At 37.9% G+C, this 22,466-nt stretch overlaps 1 protein-coding gene across 1 annotated transcript in view; it reads right to left on the bottom strand.

Annotated features, from left to right (window-relative positions):
- LOC127658543 (solute carrier family 49 member 4-like) overlaps positions 1-22,466 on the bottom strand; it is a 60,383-nt gene that overhangs the window by 15,518 nt on the left and 22,399 nt on the right. The window contains exons 4-6 of the mRNA XM_052147890.1: positions 21,869-21,998; positions 8,861-8,969; positions 1,509-1,576 (exon numbers count right to left, since the gene is read on the bottom strand). Of these exons, the coding sequence (XP_052003850.1) occupies positions 1,509-1,576; positions 8,861-8,969; positions 21,869-21,998 (307 nt within the window). The remainder of the gene's footprint in view (positions 1-1,508; positions 1,577-8,860; positions 8,970-21,868; positions 21,999-22,466) is intronic.

The following is a 22,466-nucleotide window of genomic DNA, read 5'->3' as shown; positions in this document are numbered from 1 at the left end:
TCGGCATTATCAATCCCCATTCGGCTTGTGGCTCACTTTGAATAACCCACAACTAGAGCAGTTTGCAGATTTTTGTTAGATCTTCTTGTGGTGGCGAGCAGTTCTTGGATGGCTCGTCAATGTATTAGATTTCTTGTAATACATAATGAAATGTTAGCTGGTCCAAAGTTGGGAGAAGAATGTATTGCAGGTGGTAGTGTTGCATCAAATCCATTGTATCTGCACAGCTTGGAGCAATGCAATAGATTTGTAACAGAGGCACAGTTACAATGTTAAACCATCTAACTTACAATTAAGTATACACATAATCCTTCACCTACCTACACTGATGTTTTAACCCACTTTGTCACAGCTCTAACATTGCTACTTGTCCCAACCCCAAAAGAAATGCAGCAACTGATTAAATGCAGAGTCTGTCTAATTAAAATGTTTTCAAAATGCAAAACCTGGCAGGGTTTGCTGATTGGGCCCTCCTACAAACATTTAGTCATCAGAGACAGACAAATATCTTTCCTTTTACAAGACAACAGTTTGCTCTCTCTGTCTCTATGCCAATATCTAAATCCATCTGCAAAATGACCATTTCATTAGAATTGTCTCCCAATGTTAATCACTAAGTCTTAATACATTTTAATAAATTAGCAGGAAGAGAATAAATTAGCTTGGAGGTCTCAGAGGATCCAAACAGCCATGAATAAATGTGGCCTTTGCCAAACAATAACACAGGCAAAATAATGTCTTCCAAGCAGAGTTGTAGGAATGATCCGAAAAGTGTGTGTGGTGGAGGACATTATAAATCACGTTAGCCTTTCTGTAAACTTGTGACACTTTATTTTAAATTCCTATTTGCCACTGATATACTCAAAAGAGATAGAATGTCAACACTCTAGCATTTTAGCCATAACATTTTAATAATTAGGCCTAAAACATTGTTGCGACAACTATGAATATAAAAATGCATGTTGTACATGTCTCCTTTCTTCAGGAAGTTTACTTTCTGTCAGCATCTCAGTGCACAAACTGTGCCAGGCAAGGCTTGTGTCATGAATATGAATTATCTTATGTGACGTTTGCCTTAATTCATTTGCTAAGTGATTGTTGGTAGATGAGAACAAGCCACTGTAGGACTATTGCTTAAATTTTCATTCAGTCTACTGCTAAAGTGACCGGGTCTTAAAATAGTAATTTTACATAAATGCCTACAATATTTTTCCTTCACACTGTGGACATGCAAAAGTGTGGGGTCAAAATCAACCAATCGGTGGGTGGTCTGAATGACTAGTTAGTTTTAATGAAGCCCTGTATAATTATGGTGGTTTAGAATCATGTGTCCACCAATCATGTCCAATCATGTGTGTTTCTTCAGGGGCATTCACAACAAAAACAGCTGGATGCAGCACAACAGAATGAAACATAAATAAAGACATGCATTTTTAAAAGCTGTCCTATTTTTAATATGACATGCTGTCTTAAAATCACAATGCATTACTTTATGGTAAGGACATTACCTTGCCATAGCCACACCAAACACACAGCCTCCTACAATGGACCAGAACCCAATCCAGCCAGCGTCCAACTGTGAAAGGGCAGAGAAAGGTGCTATTAGTAGGGATTATTAACTGTTTGTGATGCTAGACACTTATGGGTCAGGCAGTTGATAAGTGAGACACAGGTGTCTGCAGTCTGAGCAACTGTGTCAATCAGAAAGAAAAATAAACTGCAGACATTATGCTGTTCACAAGCATGTCAATGAAGAGGGTCAGGGCACAATGGCAGACATCATACAGATGGTCCTGTATCAGGCATGGTGGAGGTAAAACATGGGACTGGTGAGAACATCTGACTTACAGGACGATCAAAAAGCAAGCTCCTCTGGGAGGACTAATTTAGACTTAAAAAAGATTTAAAGGCTGATTTATGCTCCTGCATCAAACCTACGGCATAGACTCAGTGTAGTGGCCATCACGTTGGCTCACATTTATAGTTCTGCCTGTGGTGTTCTGAGTACACAGGCAAAATGCCAACTATATGTTCCATAATAAAACAAAAGCAATGCAAGCAATGTAATTTCAAAAGTATTTATTCAATTATTGTAGCACCAACAAAAGTTCAAGGTGTGTGAACATGTTGAAATATTATTTATTACACATAAAAAAAAAATAATAATAATTAAAATAAAATAAACTGATATGGAAGGTTCCTGAGAAATGCAAGCTTGTAGTACCACCTCTACTCCAGAGGGCAGTAAAAGAAACTTCAGCTGTGTTAAAATGCGCAGTTTATACAGTGAAGAAAAACGCCCTTGAGCAGCAGAACAAAACAAACATGCGTTACGTTCTTGCGTTCAAAACACTTGATGGAGCGCAAATCCGAACTAAGAAATCTCAAGATGTGTTCTAAGTATTAAACTATATTTAACTTGACACAGTGACCTAAAAATTTTATGTTTATGATGCAACGCACCCGAGACGCTACACAAGCATGTCTGATGCAGGTGTAAATTGACGGTCCTTAAACAAGCTCTCATAATAAATCTCCAACTGATTGACAAATTCACTTGTGAAATGGATTGCTGTGAACTGTATGCCAATGATTGTCTTATGATCAATAATATGGTAGTAAACAATACATTGTATTCTAAAGCCACTTTTTGTATTGTCTTATTAATGATGAACTCTTCTGCCACAAGAATGTAATGCATTTTAATTATCTGAATATATTTGTATTTACAGTCAGGTCCATAAATATTGGGACATCGACACAATTGTAATCTTTTTGGCTCTATACACCACCACAATGGATTTGAAATGAAACGAACAAGATGTGCTTTAACTGCAGACTTTCAGCTTTAATTTGAGGGTATTTACATGAACGGTGTAGGAATTACAACAGTTTGTATATGTGCCTCCCACTTTTTACCAAAAGTAATGGGACAGATTAACAATCATAAATCAAACTTTCACTTTTTAATACTTGGTTGCAAATCCTTTGCAGTCAATTACAGCCTGAAGTCTGGAACGCATAGACATCACCAGACGCTGGGTTTCATCCCTGGTGATGCTCTGCCAGGCCTCTACTGCAACTGTCTTCAGTTCCTGCTTGTTCTTGGGGCATTTTCCCTTCAGTTTTGTCTTCAGCAAGTGAAATGCATGCTCAATCGGATTCAGGTCAGGTGATTGACTTGGCCATTGAATAACATTCCACTTCTTTCCCTTAAAAAACTATTTGGTTGCTTTCACAGTATGCTTTGGGTCATTGTCCATCTGTACTGTGAAGCGCCGTCCAATGAGTTCTGAAACATTTGGCTGAATATGAGCAGATAATATTGCCCGAAACCCTTCAGAATTCACCCTGCTGCTTTTGTCAGCAGTCACATCATCAATAAATACAAGAGAACCAGTTCCATTAGCAGCCATACATGCCCACGCCATGACACTACCACCACCATGCTTCACTGATGAGGTGGTATGCTTTGGATCATGAGCAGTTCCTTTCCTTCTCCATACTCTTCTCTTCCCATCACTCTGTTACAAGTTGATCTTTGTCTCATCTGTCCATAGGATGTTGTTCCAGAACTGTGAAGGCTTTTTTAGATGTTGTTTGGCAAACTCTAATCTGGCCTTCCTGTTTTTGAGGCTCACCAATGGTTTACATCTTGTGGTGAACCATCTGTATTCACTCTGGTGAAGTCTTCTCTTGATTGTTGACTTTGACACACATACACCTACCTCCTGGAGAGTGTTCTTGATCTGGCCAACTGTTGTGAAGGGTGTTTTCTTCACCAGGGAAAGAATTCTTCGGTCATCCACCACAGTTGTTTTCCGTGGTCTTCCGGGTCTTTTGGTGTTGCTGAGCTCACCAGTGCGTTCTTTCGTTTTAAGAATGTTCCAAACAGTTGATTTGGCCACACCTAATGTTTTTGCTATCTCTCTGATGGGTTTGTTTTGATTTCAGCCTAATGATGGCTTGCTTCACTGATAGTGACAGCTCTTTGGATCTCATATTGAGAGTTGACAGCAACAGATTCCAAATGCAAATAGCACACTTGAAATGAACTCTGGACCTTTTATCTGCTCCTTGTAAATGGGATAATAAGGGAATAACACACACCTGGCCATGGAACAGCTGAGCAGCCAATTGTCCCATTACTTTTGGTCCCTTAAAAAGTGGGAGGCACATATACAAACTGTTGTAATTCCTACACCATTCACCTGATTTGAATGTAAATACCCTCAAATAAAAGCTGAAAGTCTGCAGTTAAAGCACATCTTGTTTGTTTCATTTCAGATCCATTGTGGTGGTGTATAGAGCCAAAAAGATTAGAATTGTGTCGATGTCCCAATATTTATGGACCTGACTGTATATATATATATATATATATATATATATATATATATATATATATATATATATATATATATATATATTATTATTTTTTTTATATATATTTAAAGATAACTATGTATCATTATTTCATCATTATATATTGAATTATTGTTATATGAGGGGCTTTCTCAGCAAATATTTGTATATGCAATTAATCGCGATTAATTATTCGGGACACCATGTAATTAATTCGATTAAAAATGTTAATCGATTGGAAGCCCAATAATAATACATCATTATTTTGGCATGCTTTTGACGTTCCATGCTGAAAAATAAACCGTCAAATTAATTAATAAGTACTCTTCTGAATAACACTAAATGAGTATTGTTTTTAAGACTTTAAAATGCATATATGCAATATAACCAACTTTTACAAGGTGATTTTTAATTTCCATAACTTATGCGAGATTATTATTTATTGTACACACACGGTAAAATCATTGTTCTGATCAGAAAGTTCGTGAGTAGAATAAAAAACATTATTTCACTAACATATCAAATTAATATCAAGGAAAGGCCCAGAGAAAAAAGCTTCTTGAGTTTAAGCTGCAAACAGATAACTGTTGCTCCGTTTCGCTTCTAAATTCACAAACAGAAAAAAAAAAAAAAAAACAGCAGATGGTCCTGAGTGAGACAACTGCTTTTATGGTGCCGAGTCCAAATACAATGTAGTATAATGTATAGACATTCAAATAAACTTGGACTAAATGCGATGCTATCTCAGATATCCTTGTTATCATCCTGGGGGGCGGTCTCTGGTTAAAGTGAACCAATCACAGCTGTTGTGGTCTGAAACTACACTACATTATATTCTCATAAACAAACTGAAAAAAATAAATTTTAAATATTAATTCATTTTTGCTTTTGATGCACAATATATTATACAATTTTAAACCTTTCAAACTTGCATTCAGTAAACATGATCAAATGATCAGCTATGTCTTAAAATTTGACTGATTTAATAAACACAATGTAGCACACTATTCTTTAAAAAAAATTATCGTTGCATCGAGAACTGTTTCACAAACTATTTTTTTAAACAGTAGGCAGTATACATTAGCCTATGCTGTGCATTATGCAGTAGGCTAGAATTCATTCCAAAAACAGCCTTTGAGCACTATTTAGATCCATATGCTGCAGACTGCTTGTTAAACTGATTTTAACAACGTAACAGCTTATGAAGGGCTGTTATTAATGTCATCTGAAAATGAAGCTCATTGGATGATTAATCCTTACATAACTAAATGGTTGCTGGTATGTTTCTAAGACATCTAACTACAATGAAAAGAAAAATGCTGCAAACTACCATAGCTTGCAAGAACAATCAATATTTATTGCAATGTTTAGGTCATGCAAGCCTTCATAAGACATTGTCTCATGGCCAAAATGTTGCAGTAACATTGCAATAAATATTGATTGCTCTTTCAAGCTTTGGTAGAGTGAGGGTTTTATAAAACAAGTTATTTGCAAATGATGATGTGGGCACTCATGGTACCACATGCATTCTTTACTAAAGTAACACATTATATATTATCCAGTTACCTCAAAGACAGAGGTCTCAAAGGCAGATAATCTTCTTAGGTTTCTTTCTTTTATCTCTAAACACACACAAAAGTAGATCATTCCTGGCTAATTAGGGCTTCTCACTAATTAGTCGAGCTATTACAAATGTTACAAGGTTCATTTTGATGCCAGGAAGCAAATCCAAACACTTAATATGAGGGGAATCATTCACTTATGACAACTGGAAAAGGCTAAATTTGCAGCACATGTATTTTGATAATGTATCTATAAACAGAAAATAAGTCAATATAAAAAGGGAAGGTTTGACACACTTACACATTTATTTCTTTAAATACTCTCTCGTTGGAAGTCCCAGGGGCAAAAACCATGGCATCCCTTATTGAAATGAGTTCTAAATACAGTATAATTAGGGCAAATTAGTTCTACAGTATATACCTCTATTCTCATAGAAGTAGAGATGCAACTAATGACTAATTTAATAATTGATTCATCTACAATTTCTTCCAAAGGAAAGATTTTATTTCTAGTATTTCATTGACAAAACATGCTTTTCTTATCTACGCTTCTAATGTTCTCCTCCAAGCAATGTGCAAATTGAAGTCTATAAAAACAAATGTATGAATGAATGCTATGCATTGTGCTCAAACATTTTAAATTATTATTTAAAATATAAATGTTACAACATAAATTGCAGTTAGTTTTATCAATGTGCCAACCTGTAGACAGGTTGCCATTAGACTATATGACATCAACTTTCTTTCATACAATTAATACAAATGCTTTGGACAGCTTAGTTCATACACTGTTTCTGCTGCAGTTCACTTTGTGGCCTCCAGCCTGTTTTAAATGCCTTTGTTTCCCCCAATGCGCTTCTCACTACAATAAAGTGACGCTGGATAAGGGCTCTCTCCACTTACTGTATATATCTAACTAACCTCTTGTGAAATTCGTGATCGACCATTTTCATTATCAATTTTTATAAATTCTACACAAAAAAGCATGCCATTGTTCAGAATAGTTTGTGGAAGCACTGATAAAACGGTCTCATATTTCTGAAACCCAGTTCAGCATCTTCAGTTTGGAGATGACTATCCAAGGGCAAAAAGTGTCTTCCTAATCAGTGCACGGCCACTGTGTGCAGGCTTAATGGCCAGTCTCCATTAACAAAGCAATTAGATGAGACTGATTAAAGTAGCCGGGGACTTGTGTTTTAATGATGCTAATTATTGTTGTATAGTTCTACGTGTTTACTACCTCAGGGTTCTACAGTGCAAGCATGAAAATTACTGTGTGTAAACTTGGAAACTTATTTAGCTTCACCAGTGCCAGTGACATCTGACATGAACTTATCAACTAATAAAATAGCATTAAAATAACAACTCCCTAATGCATTGCAGCTGTTTACCATCCAAGTGAATAGAGAATATACAGCATTACCACAGGCTGTGTTCTGTGCTTTTTTTAACTGTTGGTCTATGTACTGTACACACACAAGAACATGTTGGTCCATCCCTTTGTGTTTAGCTGTTTTTTTAGTATCTCACACATTTACAAATAGTTAAACTTTTAAAAACAGGTCTTGAGAGCCATGTGTTCTGTTCCATTAAGTTCAATCTAGGTTTTTCCACACAATCCTGTGTGCATGACAAACCTAAACTATGGTATCGTGTTTGAAACTATGAATATTAACTGGGTAGTGCAGATGTAGCTTGTAAACTTCCAAAGGAATCTAGCCAAGTAATTGCAGTCATATTCTAAATTAAAATTAAAACCATTTCAGTTAGTTTGTCTTTGACTTCAGCCTATTTAAATCAATGGACAAAAGACCCTTTCGACAACAGTAAAATACATAAATGCTTTTGGCCATCAATTTAAATTGCTGAAGAACTGAGATTTGAATGAGAAGATGGAGAATTTATATTAATCTGACAATGGATATGACAGTAGCACAACATTGCAAAAAAAGGAAAAAGACATTTGCTCTTCAGTATGGTTTTCTTTGTAATACTAGTCAGAAGATTACCTTGTTTATCTTGAGGAAAAAAACGAAAAAACTACAAGCCATGAAAACTTCATCTTTGTCTCTGGATGCCCATAATTCAGTTGGGTCTAGAATGCTGCATGATTGCTTTGGCCCATAACTCTCACATTTCACATGCAAATGTGAGGAGGCTGGGGAGAATCAGAGTCTGAAGCAGAGAGCTCATCTCATTACACTGTGGTTGGCCTATCAAACATGGAGTACTTTTGTGAGTATGCAAATAGTGGCGTCTTAAGCATGTATGTTTGATTAGATTCTGATGAGCTCTGTTTGAAGAGTGGATGGATGAGAGGGCTACCTTCGCGTCGAAAGCTTTGCATTTTCAACGCCATAATTAGATGTTTTTACCAACCTATTTTAAAGTTCAAAGGGGGGGTTTAATAATGGCCAACATCACTTTCTTCCAGGCAAATTACATTGCATCTTGATCATAATTAAACTGACAGAAAGTGTGAGATAAATGCAGACACAACATTTTTGGACACATGGGAACTTGGTTTCCCATTGATTCTCATATTTAATGTGACCAATCATGATACAGTAAGTTTCAACATGCAGAAGCCCAAATGAAATATTAGAACTGTGGAAGGGGGAAAGAGTATTGGTGAACAGCAACTTAAAATATCTGCCTGTTCCATACACACAGCTACTGTATGGCTTCAGAAGACCTGACATTCCTAACAAACAAGGTGTATACATACGCATTTTTTTGGAGCTTGACAGCCCCAGGTCACTATAAGATTTTATTGTACAGAACATTCTGCAAAATTTCTCCTATTGTATTCCACGGAAGAAAAACAATTGTGTTATTTAAATTTTTTCAATGTGTTAATCTTAATTTTGTGAACTATTCTTTAAAGGCATAATCTCTAAACAAGCTTAGCACATGAAGAGTGGAAAGGGTCTTACCTGGCTGACTTTGGCAGGTGTTAGAATCATGTCCAGCACACCGGCCCAGCCGGCAGCAACCCCAGTGGGCACAGAGTAGGCAAGTGCTATCATCAGGAAACGCATGTTGCTGAAAAAGCAAAAGCAAAGATGAATGTAAGTGAGAGAGCCCTCTCAGACAAGTGACCATGAGAAAAAGAAAATCTTTTAATGCAAGAATAATGCAAAAGTAACTAACACAATACAACACAGTTCATCAGAGTAACGTATAATTATTATTTGTAGTGCAACCTCCGATTTCTAATTGGCAGCATTTATGACTTACTGTTGATTACCACAAATAATAATGTCGACTTGTTCCTCGGTTGTTCCCCTGTTGTATCCTAATGATAACAGCCCTTTCTTGCATCAACACAAGGATCATGTGAAGATTATGACACTGAAGTTGAAAGACTAAATACAATTTTACCCTGACAACGTAGGCAATTCTATCACACTAATTTAACGTTAACACATAATGTTTAAGTCTTGTGGCCAAACTTTTTGCAAACTGTGTGTACTTGCTTCTATTGTAATTGTCTTGCTGTAACCACAAGGGGCGAGTTGAAATTTTCTGTGGTATTCGGCTTTATGCCACATATGTTGTTGATAGAGCTTAACTTTCTATTGAACCTGAAACATTTCTACAGTACTAGGCTGCATCTGTTGACTGTGAATGCCGCCTATCTTTGAAGGTGCAACAGATTTGCAGAGCTGTCACAAGGCTTAACATCAAAGCCTGTGTATCTCACATACAGTCAAGGATTTCAGTTTCCTTCCTATACCATCCAGCCTATCGGCAGATATTTATCCTACTTTGCAGCCCAGTGATAGAAAGATAAAAGTCTTCTGAGAGAGAAAATACACAGTAATGATAGCAAATGCAGATATCAGGCAAGTATAATGCTGGAATAAAGACATGCCTGATAGCAAAGCTTTGTCTTACATGGCTTAAGCTTGCTCAACTATATAAGCTCCTCAATAGCTTGAGTGACCTCAAGACTTAGGAAATAGAAATTATGGGAAACTTACTTGTGCCCCTTTATAGTTTTAGCATTCGAATTATCTTCAGTACATGAATCTTGACCTAAATCAATAAGAAACTTACTGAATCGAGATAGATCATCCATCCATCCATCCATTAGGGATGCTCCAATCGATCGGCTGATATTCACGTCCTATGACTCGATTGGTGATCGGTAATTTGGTCGATCACATAAACCAATCGCTCATGCCGTAAAACAGGTGCGGCTCCATTAAGACATACAGTACTGTGCAAAAGTTTTAGGCACATAAGATGTTTAATAAAAACTTTTATCTTAAGATGGTTATTTATATATTTAGCTTTAGTGTCAATAAGTAATATACATTTTAGACTCCCAAGCATTCCTTCTGCAAATAGAATACAACAGAATAACAGGGAGCCCTGCAACAGATGGCATGGCCCCACAGAGACCCCCACTGGACATCAGGTCAGTCTGGGATTACATGAAGAGACAGAAGCAATTGAGACAGCCTAAATATATACAAGAACTGTGGCAAATTATCCAAGAAGCTTGGAACATTCTATCTGACAACAACCAAGAAAAACTGTGTTCAGGTGTCCCTAGGAGCATTGGTGCTGTTTTGAAGGCAAAGTTGGTCACACCAAATATTGATTTAGGTTTTCTAATGTTTACTAGACTTTGGATGATGTTAATTGAAAAATGAAAACTAATTATGGTACTATTTTTAAAGAAATCCTCACTATGCAACATTTTTCGCAAGTGCCCTAAACTTTTACACAGTACTGTATATATATATATATATATATATATATATATATATATATATATATATATATATATATATACATACAGTATCTCACAAAAGTGAGTACACCCCTCACATTTTTGTAAATATTGTATCTTTTCATGTGACAACACTGAAGAAATGACACTTTGCTACAATGTAAAGTAGTGAGTGTACAGCTTGTATAACAGTGTAAATTTGCTGTCCCCTCAAAATAACTCCACACACAGCCATTAATGTCTAAACCGCTGGCAACAAAAGTGAGTACACCCCTAAGTGAAAATGTCCAAATTGGGTCACATGAAAAGATATAATCAAATATTTACAAAAATGTGAGGGGTGTACTCAATTTTGTGAGATACTGTATATATATATATATATATATATATATATATATATATATATATATATGTTATTAAAAAATTATTACATGCATAACATAAAATATTAAATATAAGATATGAAACATAAAATGTAACTGACCTTTTGAGAAAAGCTATGCATAAAATAAGCATCAAGCCTGCAAGGTCTTTGAAAATTGTAAGCCTGTAAGTATTTTCACTGTGCCTTTCTAAAAACATTATCTATGAAATTGAATTAGTATTTTTTGCCAACAAATCCTTTCTTGAAGTTATTAGCCAAGCAACAACAAACTTGCTGTAAAGATACAACTGTTAATACAAGCATGCCGCATGGTTTAGTTCACTGTTAATTTAAAAGCAATCCTGCCTTGATACAAAAATCCGTTGCTATGTCTGATAATTTCAGTTCATATATTAGCATTTTATGAGCATCCATCTAGTTGCAGAATTGCTGTAGTTTGGGCCTGAAATAGGGTGAGAATTCCTTTGCAGAATCTGTCTTTCTGTGAGCTTTTGGCAGGTCACCAATCACTCCCAATCCAATTACAATCATCCGTCCTGCCTACTCACTTCATTCCCCATTTTCCTCAAGTGTCCCAAACAGTGTCTCCCTGATTCACCCTAGACTCTAGGGCCTAGAGGGAACATTTCCGATAAAACGATCTCTACGATAATCTTTTGAGTAATTTTCTATCATTTTGAGTGTTCTACATCTAGACGTTCAGGTGCGTGTCACTAAAAATGCAAGCAGTTCGGCTTTCTCAAACTGCATGAAGTTGCTAACGTTAGCTGCCTTGCTAATGATTAGGCTACACACCGGTCACTGTGGTCGATTGACTCCAGCCGGACTGCAAGACATCATGATGACAGTTGCGCCCTCTCATCGTCTCTAGTGAGTAGCGCTACAAAACAACAGTGCTGTGTACACCAGCTGGGATCTTACTGCAATGTATTCTTGAATATTTTTCTCTAGCACTGAACACACTTAATGTATGACCTGTCCCGCTCCGCACGTTACCTCTTTTCCCCTCATGTGAGTAGACATGAGGTGCCGCATAAGTTAATGTGGTACCAAATCGCCTTTAGACCATAATGTTTTATCCTTCTAAATTTAGCTTTATTAATCAGCATGTTACGAGCCTTTAATAATATACAAATAGATCTCAGTTCTAATTTTGTGAAAATTTATCAGGTGTCATCATCTCTGGCATTGATGACAGGGAAAGACAATAAAATTACTAGTTGGTAGTTTTTCTCACTTTAATGAAAATATAAAAATGGTCCATTCAGACTTAATTTAAAAACAAAAAGCCTACAGTGTCATTCCTCAGTCACAAGGACTTCTATGCCCCCATACTTGGGTATTTGAATGTAAAGAAATATAAAAAAATATATCATTTGAATGTAAAAATATTCAAAGATATACTAGACTGTTGTCATTATGCTTCAAAATGAACAGATTAACTTTTAACATTCTTATCCAACTGCACTTGATTTATAAACTATAAAATATTGTCATATTTTGGTAAAAGATCCCTCAGACCCCACTGCTTTGGCTGTCTCTGTGCTCACAATACAGTTTAGTAGAAACTATTTTGATTGCTTAGGATTGAATTTGTTTTTCTTCTGCCAACTTGGATATTCAAAAAAATGTGTGATGTCATGATAGTATCGTGATAATATTTTTGGCCATATCGCCCAGCCCTCTGTTTCCCTCACTAAACAAAAAAGTGCCTGAAACCCCATCACAAGGGCTCTCAACAGATGCTTTATCTTTATCTTTAGAAATGGTGTGCTTTGGCAATTGTGTCTTTTAGGCCATTATAATACCTACTTTTGAGATCAGTCTTGGGTGAACTAAACAAAAGGAGTCAGGTGAGACCAATGGTTGTTTACACCTTTTAGTAACAAGCATCTTAAATGTGTCTTGTTACCACTTGGATTTCAAAGGAGAGTCTCTGATTTCATTACCACATTTATCACTCACAACATCAATGCTGTCACTTACAGGCAAAGAGAAGTTCTGTGTAGTCTTATGCACGCATATGTGCTTATCCAAAATTTTCAACTGGACATTTATTTACTTTTAAATTCATACATATCCGACAAAGATTAAAAAACTTGTTTTAAAACAATGGATGATTGACAAGTGAGTCCGCAGTCATTTGATTTACTCCAGGACTGAACAGAACACAAGGTTTAGACTACAAATGCGATGTGGTAATCTACGGTAGTTTTCTACTATATCTGAATGTGGTTTGAGTGATCAGATCAGAAACCATTTTATACCTCATTAGACCTGTGTTTAGCACTGTCCATTTGTGACTGAATTGATCAATGTGTATGGTACAGATGCCTGTAGAACAAACATTTAGTTATCTGTAGAAAATTAAGCTTCCAATTTGCAATAATCTCTTCTCCATGTATTTAGCCCTGGGAATGCAGTCGACAAAAAGGCAGCAGGGAGAAGAAAGTCAAGCATGCTTTATATGTGCATTATAGTGGCCTTGAAAAGGGCAATCGTAAAAAACAGTGTTAATGAAGAACCCTTTCAACAGACTGCACCGGTTTCATTAACCTCCCAGCAGGGAAAAATCAATATGAATGCACCGTTTTCCAACCAAAAACTTTTTTAGTTTCCTTAAAATATTTGGGAGGAGCTAGAAGGATCATCAGCTAAGTGCCAACTTATTTGTCCTTGGCAGGCGCTGTTGGGATCTAATGAGGATTTTGCAAGACAAAGCCATCAATACTAATACTTTTCCATTATCACTGTTACTACAGTAGTCAAGCACTGAATTATGGTTCCAATAAAACTGTGGGAGACACAAGCACAAACAAATCATGGACAAATCAAGCTGTAGGTCGGTACACATAAGACTCCCTAAGCTTGGAAGTCTCAATAAGTCGGGTGAGCACAGGAAACTTGGATCAACAAAGGTTCTGAAACACAAAGTTCAGAGGCGAGACACTATCATGATTGTACAAGCCCAGCCTGTACCCAGTGACTTTCCCAGTAGACTAGCTACTTTACAAAGGTCTACCATTCGGGTACAAATGTGAGATGGCTACTGGAACTCTGCCTATCTGTGGGATACCAGACAGCATTACAGTCTCTTTGGAGATAACCTTGTCTAACTGGTGCAAGTGTACATACATTTTTGTTCTTCTCTTTGCCTTCAAGTTCTCGAGTAAACTGCTGCGAGTTTACTATAGTGATGCTGCTAGTTGAACTTATTAGAATTATTAGGGATGCACCGATTCGATACCTGGATCGGTATTGGCTGTGATACTGATGTTTTTAAACGGATCGGTCCGATGAGCCCGATCCAAATCCGATACTGTGTGTTAGTCATGTTCTTTACTGTCAAGCTCAAAAAATTACAAAAGTACCATTAAAGTTCACATAGTAGTTCACATGACTCGTGCACTTTATTTAAAGCCACTTGAAGACGTGCAATAGCTCTGTGAATCAAAAGTAAATATATAAAATGCACGCGCAGCTCTGGCGTGTAAGTGAATGGCGCTGCTCTGTCTACACACATTTGCGGCTATTTTTAGCCTTCACAGCGGTGTGCAATATTTGAGCACTACTCATGAACAACATGTCAGATGAAGATGCTCAACAGTTCGGATCACTTACAATATTTATAATTTTTTTATATATTTATTTATTCAAATAAAAAAACACTTTTTGAATATTCGTATGCTTTGCTGGACATTTTTGTTGGAGGCTAAAAAAGGTGTCGTTTAAAAGTGCTATGAGACGCAGGCGAGGGAGACGAGCCAGTGTGCTGGTCAAACTCCATCGCTGTGGTTTTCGAACAGCGCTGCAGAGCATTCATCTAGCGAATCTCCGCCCTCTTCCTAACAAAATGGACAACTAAATCTCTTCCCCCATACAAACAAGGACTTTTTAAACTCTGGTGCCTTGTGCTTCTCAGAAATCTAGATGAGTGAAGCCATTCCGGACAGCACGTTACATCTGCTGGTCTTTAAGCTGTTCCGAGCGGATCGCATTGTGGAATTAAAGGGGAAAACGAGAGGCGGTGGAACATGCTTTTTCATCAATGAAAGTTTGTGTACAGATGTAACAACGTTAAAGAGGATGTGCTGTCCAAATTTGGAAGTGCTCTTTATTAACTGTAAGCCGTTCCTCTCGCCGTAGTAGTTTTCCTTGTTTATTCTGGTGAGTGTGTATATTGAGCCAAACGCGTGTGTGAACACAGCTGACTGATCAAATCACAGACACAGAACAACAATACCCAGACTCAGTCATTATTATTCTTGGGGATTTTAACAAAGCAAATCTCACACGTGAACTGCTCAAATACAAACAGCACATTACATGCCCCACCAGACAGGAGCATACTGGATCATTGCTACACAACAATAAAGGATGCATATCACTCTGTCCCTAGAGCAGCTTTGGGGCTCTCTGATCACTGTCTGGTTCATCTTCTTTCAACCTACAGGCAGAAATTAAAATCAACCAAACCAGTAGTAAGGACTATAAAGAGGGGACAAATGAAGTAGAGCGGGAACTACAAGCCTGCTTTGATTGCATGGATTGGAGTGTTTTTGAGGACCTGGAGACCTTACATCATCAGTTTCTGTGAGGATATGTGCATTCCTACTAGGACTTAAAAGTTCAACAATGACAAACCGTGGTTTACAGCAGAGCTCAGGCAGCTTTGTCAGGCCAAAAAGTATGCTTACATGGGTGAGGATAAAGTCTTGTACAATAAGGCCAGGAACAAACTGAATAAGGAAATCAGAGTGGCTAAAAGAAGATCCTCTAAGAAGCTGGTAAACTAGTTCAGCTAACAACCCTACATCAGTGTGCAGTGGCATGAAACAACTCACAAATTACAGGACTCCTACCCCCAACCCTGTGGTGGACCAACAACTGGCTGACGACCTGAATGTGTTCTACTGCAGATTTGAAAGGCCCAATCTAACACACCACAACCACTCTGACCTTCACTTCACACAAACACCAACACCTCCTGTATCCCCCTTCCTCCACACTCCTGTTACTAAACCTGCACTTAAGATCTGTGAAGATGATGTGAGCCAGGGCTTTCGGAAACAAAAGACGAGGAAAGCTTCAGGTCCAGATGGCGTCTCACCAGCGTATCTTTGATCCTGTGCTAAACAGCTGGCCCCCATCTTCAAAAAGATATTCAATAGATCACTGGAGTGAAGTTCCATGCTGCTTCAAATGCTCAATCAATATTCCTGTCCTAAAGAAACCAAAAATCACAGGACTTAATGACTACAGACCTCAGACTGGTGTTGGCCCACCTGAAGAACATCACTGGACCCTTTCTAGATCCCCTTCAATTTGCTTATCGAGCAAACAGGTCTGTGGATGATGCAATAAACATGGGATTGCGTCATATCCTGCAACATCTGCACAGACCAGGGACATAGGCAAGGATCATATTTGTGGACTTCAGTTCGGCTTTCAACACCATCATCCCAGCTATACTCCAGAATAAATTACACCAACTCACTGTTCCCATGTCTGTGAGTGTTGGCATAGAGTGGTGGTGGCATAGTGGGCTAAAGCACTTAACTGTTAATCAGAAGGTCGCTGGTTCGATCCCCACAGCCACCACCATTGTGTCCTTGAGCAAGGCACTTAACTCCAGGCTGCTCCGGGGGGATTGTCCCTGTAATAAGTGCAATGTAAGTCGCTTTGGATAAAAGAGTCTGCCAAATGCATGAATGAATGTGAATGAATGTCTATCTGTCAGTGGATTACCAGCTTTCTGATGGACAGGCAGCAACTTGTGAGACAGGGGAAACTCACTTCCAGCACCTTTACAATCAGCACTGGTGCCCCCCAGGGATGTGTGCTCTTTGGACTTTAGGAGGAACACCCCAACACTGACCCCCTCACCATTTTAAACAGCACTGTGGCAGCAGTGGAGTCATTCAGGTTTCTGGGCACTACCATCTCAGAGGACCTGAAATGGGTGACACCAGTTGAGGAAGTTCAACCTGCTGCTGATTCAGTTCTACTCAGCATTCATTGAGTCTGTCCTCTGCACTTCAATAACTGTCTAGTTTGGTTCAGCTATGAAATCAGACATCAGAAGACTACAAAAGGACAGGGGGGATCGAACCAGCGACCTTCTGATTACTAGTCATGTGCTTTAGCCCACTACACCACCACCACTCCAACACGCCATGCCACCACCACATATGTGTATGTGTGTATGTATTTATGTGTGTTTATGTACGTATGTGTATAATAATTTTTCATTTTTATTATTATTATTATTATCTATGTCTTGCTGCTGTATTTGTATTGTTTTTGTATTGTTGTGCACTGGAAGCTCCTGTCACCAAGACAAATCCCTTGTATGTGTAACCATACTTGGCAATAAAGCTGATTCTGACTATTTGTTGAATCCCTACAGCTATGATTGATAGCAAACTTACACAAACATATTTTTGTAAAATAAAATTACGTTTACCGCCAGCTTTCCTTGGGCGTAAATTGTATGATGTTTATTGTGCTATTTACATAGAAAGAAGGTGTGTTTTTGTGGAAAGGAATGGCAATGAATTCCTTTAAATACTCAAGACGCAGCACTGATTGCATCTGTCCTGATTGTGCCTGCTTAAACTAGATTGCTGGTGGTAAGGTGAATAAGAAGCAGATTTTTGGCTGAACTATCATGCTATTACCAAATTGACAGTGTTTACCATTTGAGGAAAACAACCTACGAATGGCTAACTTATTGATTTCTCTGCAAATTAAGCTGGGATAGCAGAAAGCATTTTAACTAGGGATGTGCGAGACTAAACGGTTCTGACGCTGCTAGTCGACACTGGAAATAATAGTCTTCAATATTTTACAATATTACAAAGGCTGTGCTTAAATTAATATCATGTTAATGTTACACATTTTAAATATAATTATTACTACACATAGTATTAAAAAAAGAGGATATCTGGAGTAAATGGAAACAAAGCTTCAGTTCACCTCAGGCTGCGCATGCTTCTTCCCGCTCTCAATCGCGGCGTGCACAGAAAAATGTCCTCTTGCAAGAGGAGCAAGTAGCGATGGAAATCAATTCGGTGGTGGTGCGGGAAGTGGATTTCTGAAAAGTTGGCTAGCAAGTCGCTATGGATGTTTTCACATTGGAGTCTTCTTTAAATTTGTGTGCGCTTTCAAGTTATTTTCCTGCCGAGCTGGCTTTTTCAAGCACAGGATCTCAATCGCCTCAGGTTAGCCAGGTCCAGTCTTTTACTGGACCTTGTTGACATGTTCATTTTGTCCATCAAAATATTTGTGTTTCGGATTAAATAGCCTCGAAAATAACTATTTTAGGCTAGGAATAATATTTTTTTTTTACCCTGATCAAGAAGGCCATTTGTAACAATGTGCTGACTGCTTAACAGGATAAACCATCTTTTATTCTGTGTGCATGGCATGTTTAAGACAATCCATTTGGTTTATTGTACATTTTTCAAAGGCATATTTTTTTATTTTACATCATAACTGTTATTGGTTAACGTTTTTAACAGCTGCAACTTTACGTGCAACTTTTCAGCACATTTTTTATGTCGTAGATTTGGCTTACCTGTTATTTATTTTCTACAATGTCCTAATTGTTTTAATGTTAAGTAACTTCTACTTGGTAAATTCCATAGAACAGGCTATTAAGGTTGCTCTATTGGTGCTGCACTGTTCATTCAATTGTTTTCAATAAATATGCCTGTATGCTAACGTTGATTCAGTGAATGCGTGTCATGTTCTATATTTAATGTACAATGATCATAATGCAAGGCATGCACGTCACAGATAAATGCCCCTAAATGGAATGTAGTGTCGGACTTGTCTGTTGGAATAGATTAAGTATTTTAAATGGGTCATATAAGCACACAATGTTTTTTTTACTGTTTTATGAAGGTTTCTTACATTTTAGACTAGTCAAATCCAAATTTTTTGTTTAAACATCAATGAAATTACACCCACAATGAAAAAGTTGCACACTTCAGCTTTAAGTAGTGGGATAGTATTGGAAAACGGTAATGTTATATTTTCCCTGAAAATATTTCAGCAATCAAGATCATGTCTGACATCTTTTTACATTTACCGTAATTTCCGGACTATAAGCCGCAACTTTTTCCCCACGCTTTGAACCTCGCGGCTTATACAATGACGCGGCTAATATATGGATTTTTCCCGCTTTCAAATTTTATAAAAAAAAAAAAAATCATTCGGTGACGTGCTCAGTTTTTTGGCAGCGTGAAGCTTTCATTAGACCAATGAAATTGCCGAACGGGTTAAGGTCAAAACAACTTTTTTTGTTTACTGTTTAGATCGAGCGCGCTCAAACTTCCCATCATTCTGATTGCGGTAGTCATTTTGTCACCCTCAAGACACGGAGAAATGCATATGATGCTGCTTTCAAGTTGAAGGCGATTGATCTGGCTATTGGAAAAGCAAATAGAGCTGCTGCACGGGAGCTTGGTCTTAATGAGTCGATGATAGGGCTAAGACGTTGGAAACAGCAGCGTGAGGAATTGACTCAGTGCAAAAAGACAACTAATCTGAGGCTATTCAACTCCGACACCGAAGGAGATGACTTCAGTGGTTTCAGTGCACAGGACGAGGAAGATAGTGACCAATGACTTTCTTGGTAGGCTACTGTTTACTGCAAATGTTTTATTACAAGCCGTGTGTGGCAGCGGGGGCGTGGTCAAGCGCCCGTCCGGGAGAGAAAAGCTGTAAGGGCGCTTACACCTGCGCTAAATTATGTCTAACACCGCTTTTCTCTCCGGACGGGCGCTTGACCACGCCCGCTGCCACATCGTTTCGTTAAAGCCTATTTATTTTTGTTACAAGCCGTGTTTCGTTAAAGCCTGAGTAAAGTTTCAATGTACCGGTAGGCACCTGCGGCTTATAGACAGGTGCGGCTTATTTATGTTTAAAATAATATTTTATTTAAAAATCAGTGGGTGCGGCTTATATTCAGGTGCGCTCAATAGTCCGGAAATTACGGTATGTTGAATCAGAACTAGCATTGCCTGATTAAACTTTTGATCTGAAAAATGTAAACAGTGAATGGATATGCAAGCACGAGAACTTCATGTAACTTCTTCAGTGAGTTTGATATCAATATGCAGAGACACAGAAAACCAGCACATACATCTGAAGCTCAGGGTAGAACAAAAATAATGGAGAATTCTACTTGAAATGTTGCGCTTGTGCTTAGATCAAATTTCAGCTGCATCTCGGAGAAACAGTCAAACAAACAAACAAACAAAAGACTGTTGTTAAATGTGTTCAGGGTGCCGACTGCAAGTTGTGTAGTGTGCACTTGGCCTTACAATGTAACTAGTTACTTTCTCTAACCAATAGCTTTTAGCATAGAATAGCTACTTTTTTGTAGAGTAGTTGGTAGCTTAAATAGCTAAATGTTTAAGTAGTTTGTCTAACTCTGGAGTTAGTGAAACTGCAAGAGATACTTGAAAGTTCTGGTGTGCCTCGGAGGGGCTGAACTGCTGGCAATTTCAGTCTCTCTACAACAGTCGATGCTCAAAACTCCACAGTCCAACAGTCCACAGATTTCAGCCAATTCCTTTGGAGTTGCTGTGAGAATGCATTCAAAGCAGGGATGGCTTCCTCTGATCTGTGAATATTGCAAATGCCCCAAGCTTTGTGGTGAGCCTACATCAAGAGGGCTCTAACTCACTGTAAAACTGTGCCACTGTGGTCAGACTGGCCTTGATAGACTTCAGTGGGATACAAAATTTACATATGAAAATGTTTTATTTATTGAGGATGGACCTCTTGTGCCATCATAAGCCTTGGTAATAAATCTGCAGGGCAGGGAGAGAATTTCATCTTTGATGTGCATTAAATGCCAACCACAACATACTGCAATCAAAATGACCCTGTTCATTAAGATTCCCTTTGGTAAAATCAATAGTCAAACTACAGATAGCGTGCTGAGATCAGGGAGAGATGGTGTGTAATTATACAAAAAGGCCAAAAATAACAGATGCCCATTGTTGTGTGCACATCTAGATGTTCTCAAAACAAATTATCTGGAAAATGCCAGTTAGGAACAATGAGAATCAAGTTCAAAATCTGTTATTTCATCTGCAATTAGTACTTTGTTTAGGCATTTTCGAGATTGGATTCCTTGTTCTTAGAGTTTAAAGGTAAAGATCAGTCATTATTATCTATTAATTCTTATGCCATTCAAAAAATTAGTAATTGATGATTTGCCTTCTGCGGAACACAAAGGAGATCTTGGCAGAATGTCAAAGCTGCTTTTTCCAACAACAGTGGAGGGTGATTCAGACTGTCAAGCTCCAAAAAAAAAACACAAATGTACAATAAAAGTATTCTATTAAATGTGTAAGCCATATTCAAAGTCTTCTACAGCCATAAAATAACTTGTGAGGTCAAGGCCAAAGACAAGTGAAAATCTTGCCTTCCTCTGTACCTTTCAAATCTCACTGCTTTTTGCACATTCAAGCATGGCACAAAAACCACGTTTATGCATATCACAAAGCAAGATTTTCTGTGCATTTCCACCTAAATTATGGTTTACATCAAAAAGAAATAATGTGGCTTAAGAAGGCTTTATATGTATAGCATGAGAAAATTCTATGGTACTTTAGCCCTTTTTGGGGGGTTGACAGTTGATATCACCATCTACTTTCAAACTATGGAATAAGACCAGCTTGCACATTCTGCCAAATATCTCTGTGTTCCAAAGAAGAGAAAAAATAAATGTTGAACTATTCATTTTACTCATATACTTTTAAAATAGATGCTGGTAGGGTATGACAGTTAATGTACCTGAACAGTCTGCAGATGCTGCTCCTGTAGCTAAGACGCTGGCTGGCCGCTGCTACGCTGGGAGGAATGGGCGGCCGTGAGGGGAAGTAGAACAGCACAGCCACGAAAAGTGCTGCAATCATCCCGAACTCTGCATTTCACAAACACACAAGATTTATCATTCACAGTAGCAATGATAAATCTCACAAAGATTCTACGGACTTGTTCAAATTGTGTTATTTAAAAAAATAAAAAAAGAGCTTAAAAGTAAATGTAAAATGTACTGTAAATGCTTAGCGTATCGGGCATTTCAGTGCAATAGTCCAACACTAAATTCAAATTAGAGCGAGCGAGCAAGCGAGCGAGAGAGAGAGAGATAAGAGAGTATCCAAACCAGCATTATTAATGGTCATTAGATGGCTCACATTAATCTAGAGTTAACTATGAGTCTAGCAGATTTATTACAAGCCTGTAGAGGGAGGAAATTCACAATAAGACAGCTAATCAGCTCATTAACCCTAGTCCACGCAAATAGAAACAGCCATATCCACAGCTTTCCAACAAGCTCATCTAGTGCTGGAATTCATAATGGTGTGACCAAGTTCATTAGATAGTGGTG

The sequence above is a fragment of the Xyrauchen texanus genome, chromosome 18 (assembly GCF_025860055.1).
Source record: "Xyrauchen texanus isolate HMW12.3.18 chromosome 18, RBS_HiC_50CHRs, whole genome shotgun sequence".
In the NCBI taxonomy this organism is placed as follows: domain Eukaryota; kingdom Metazoa; phylum Chordata; class Actinopteri; order Cypriniformes; family Catostomidae; genus Xyrauchen; species Xyrauchen texanus.
The sequence above is the reverse complement of the archived record's forward strand: the minus strand, read 5'-3'. Positions and strand labels throughout refer to the sequence as shown.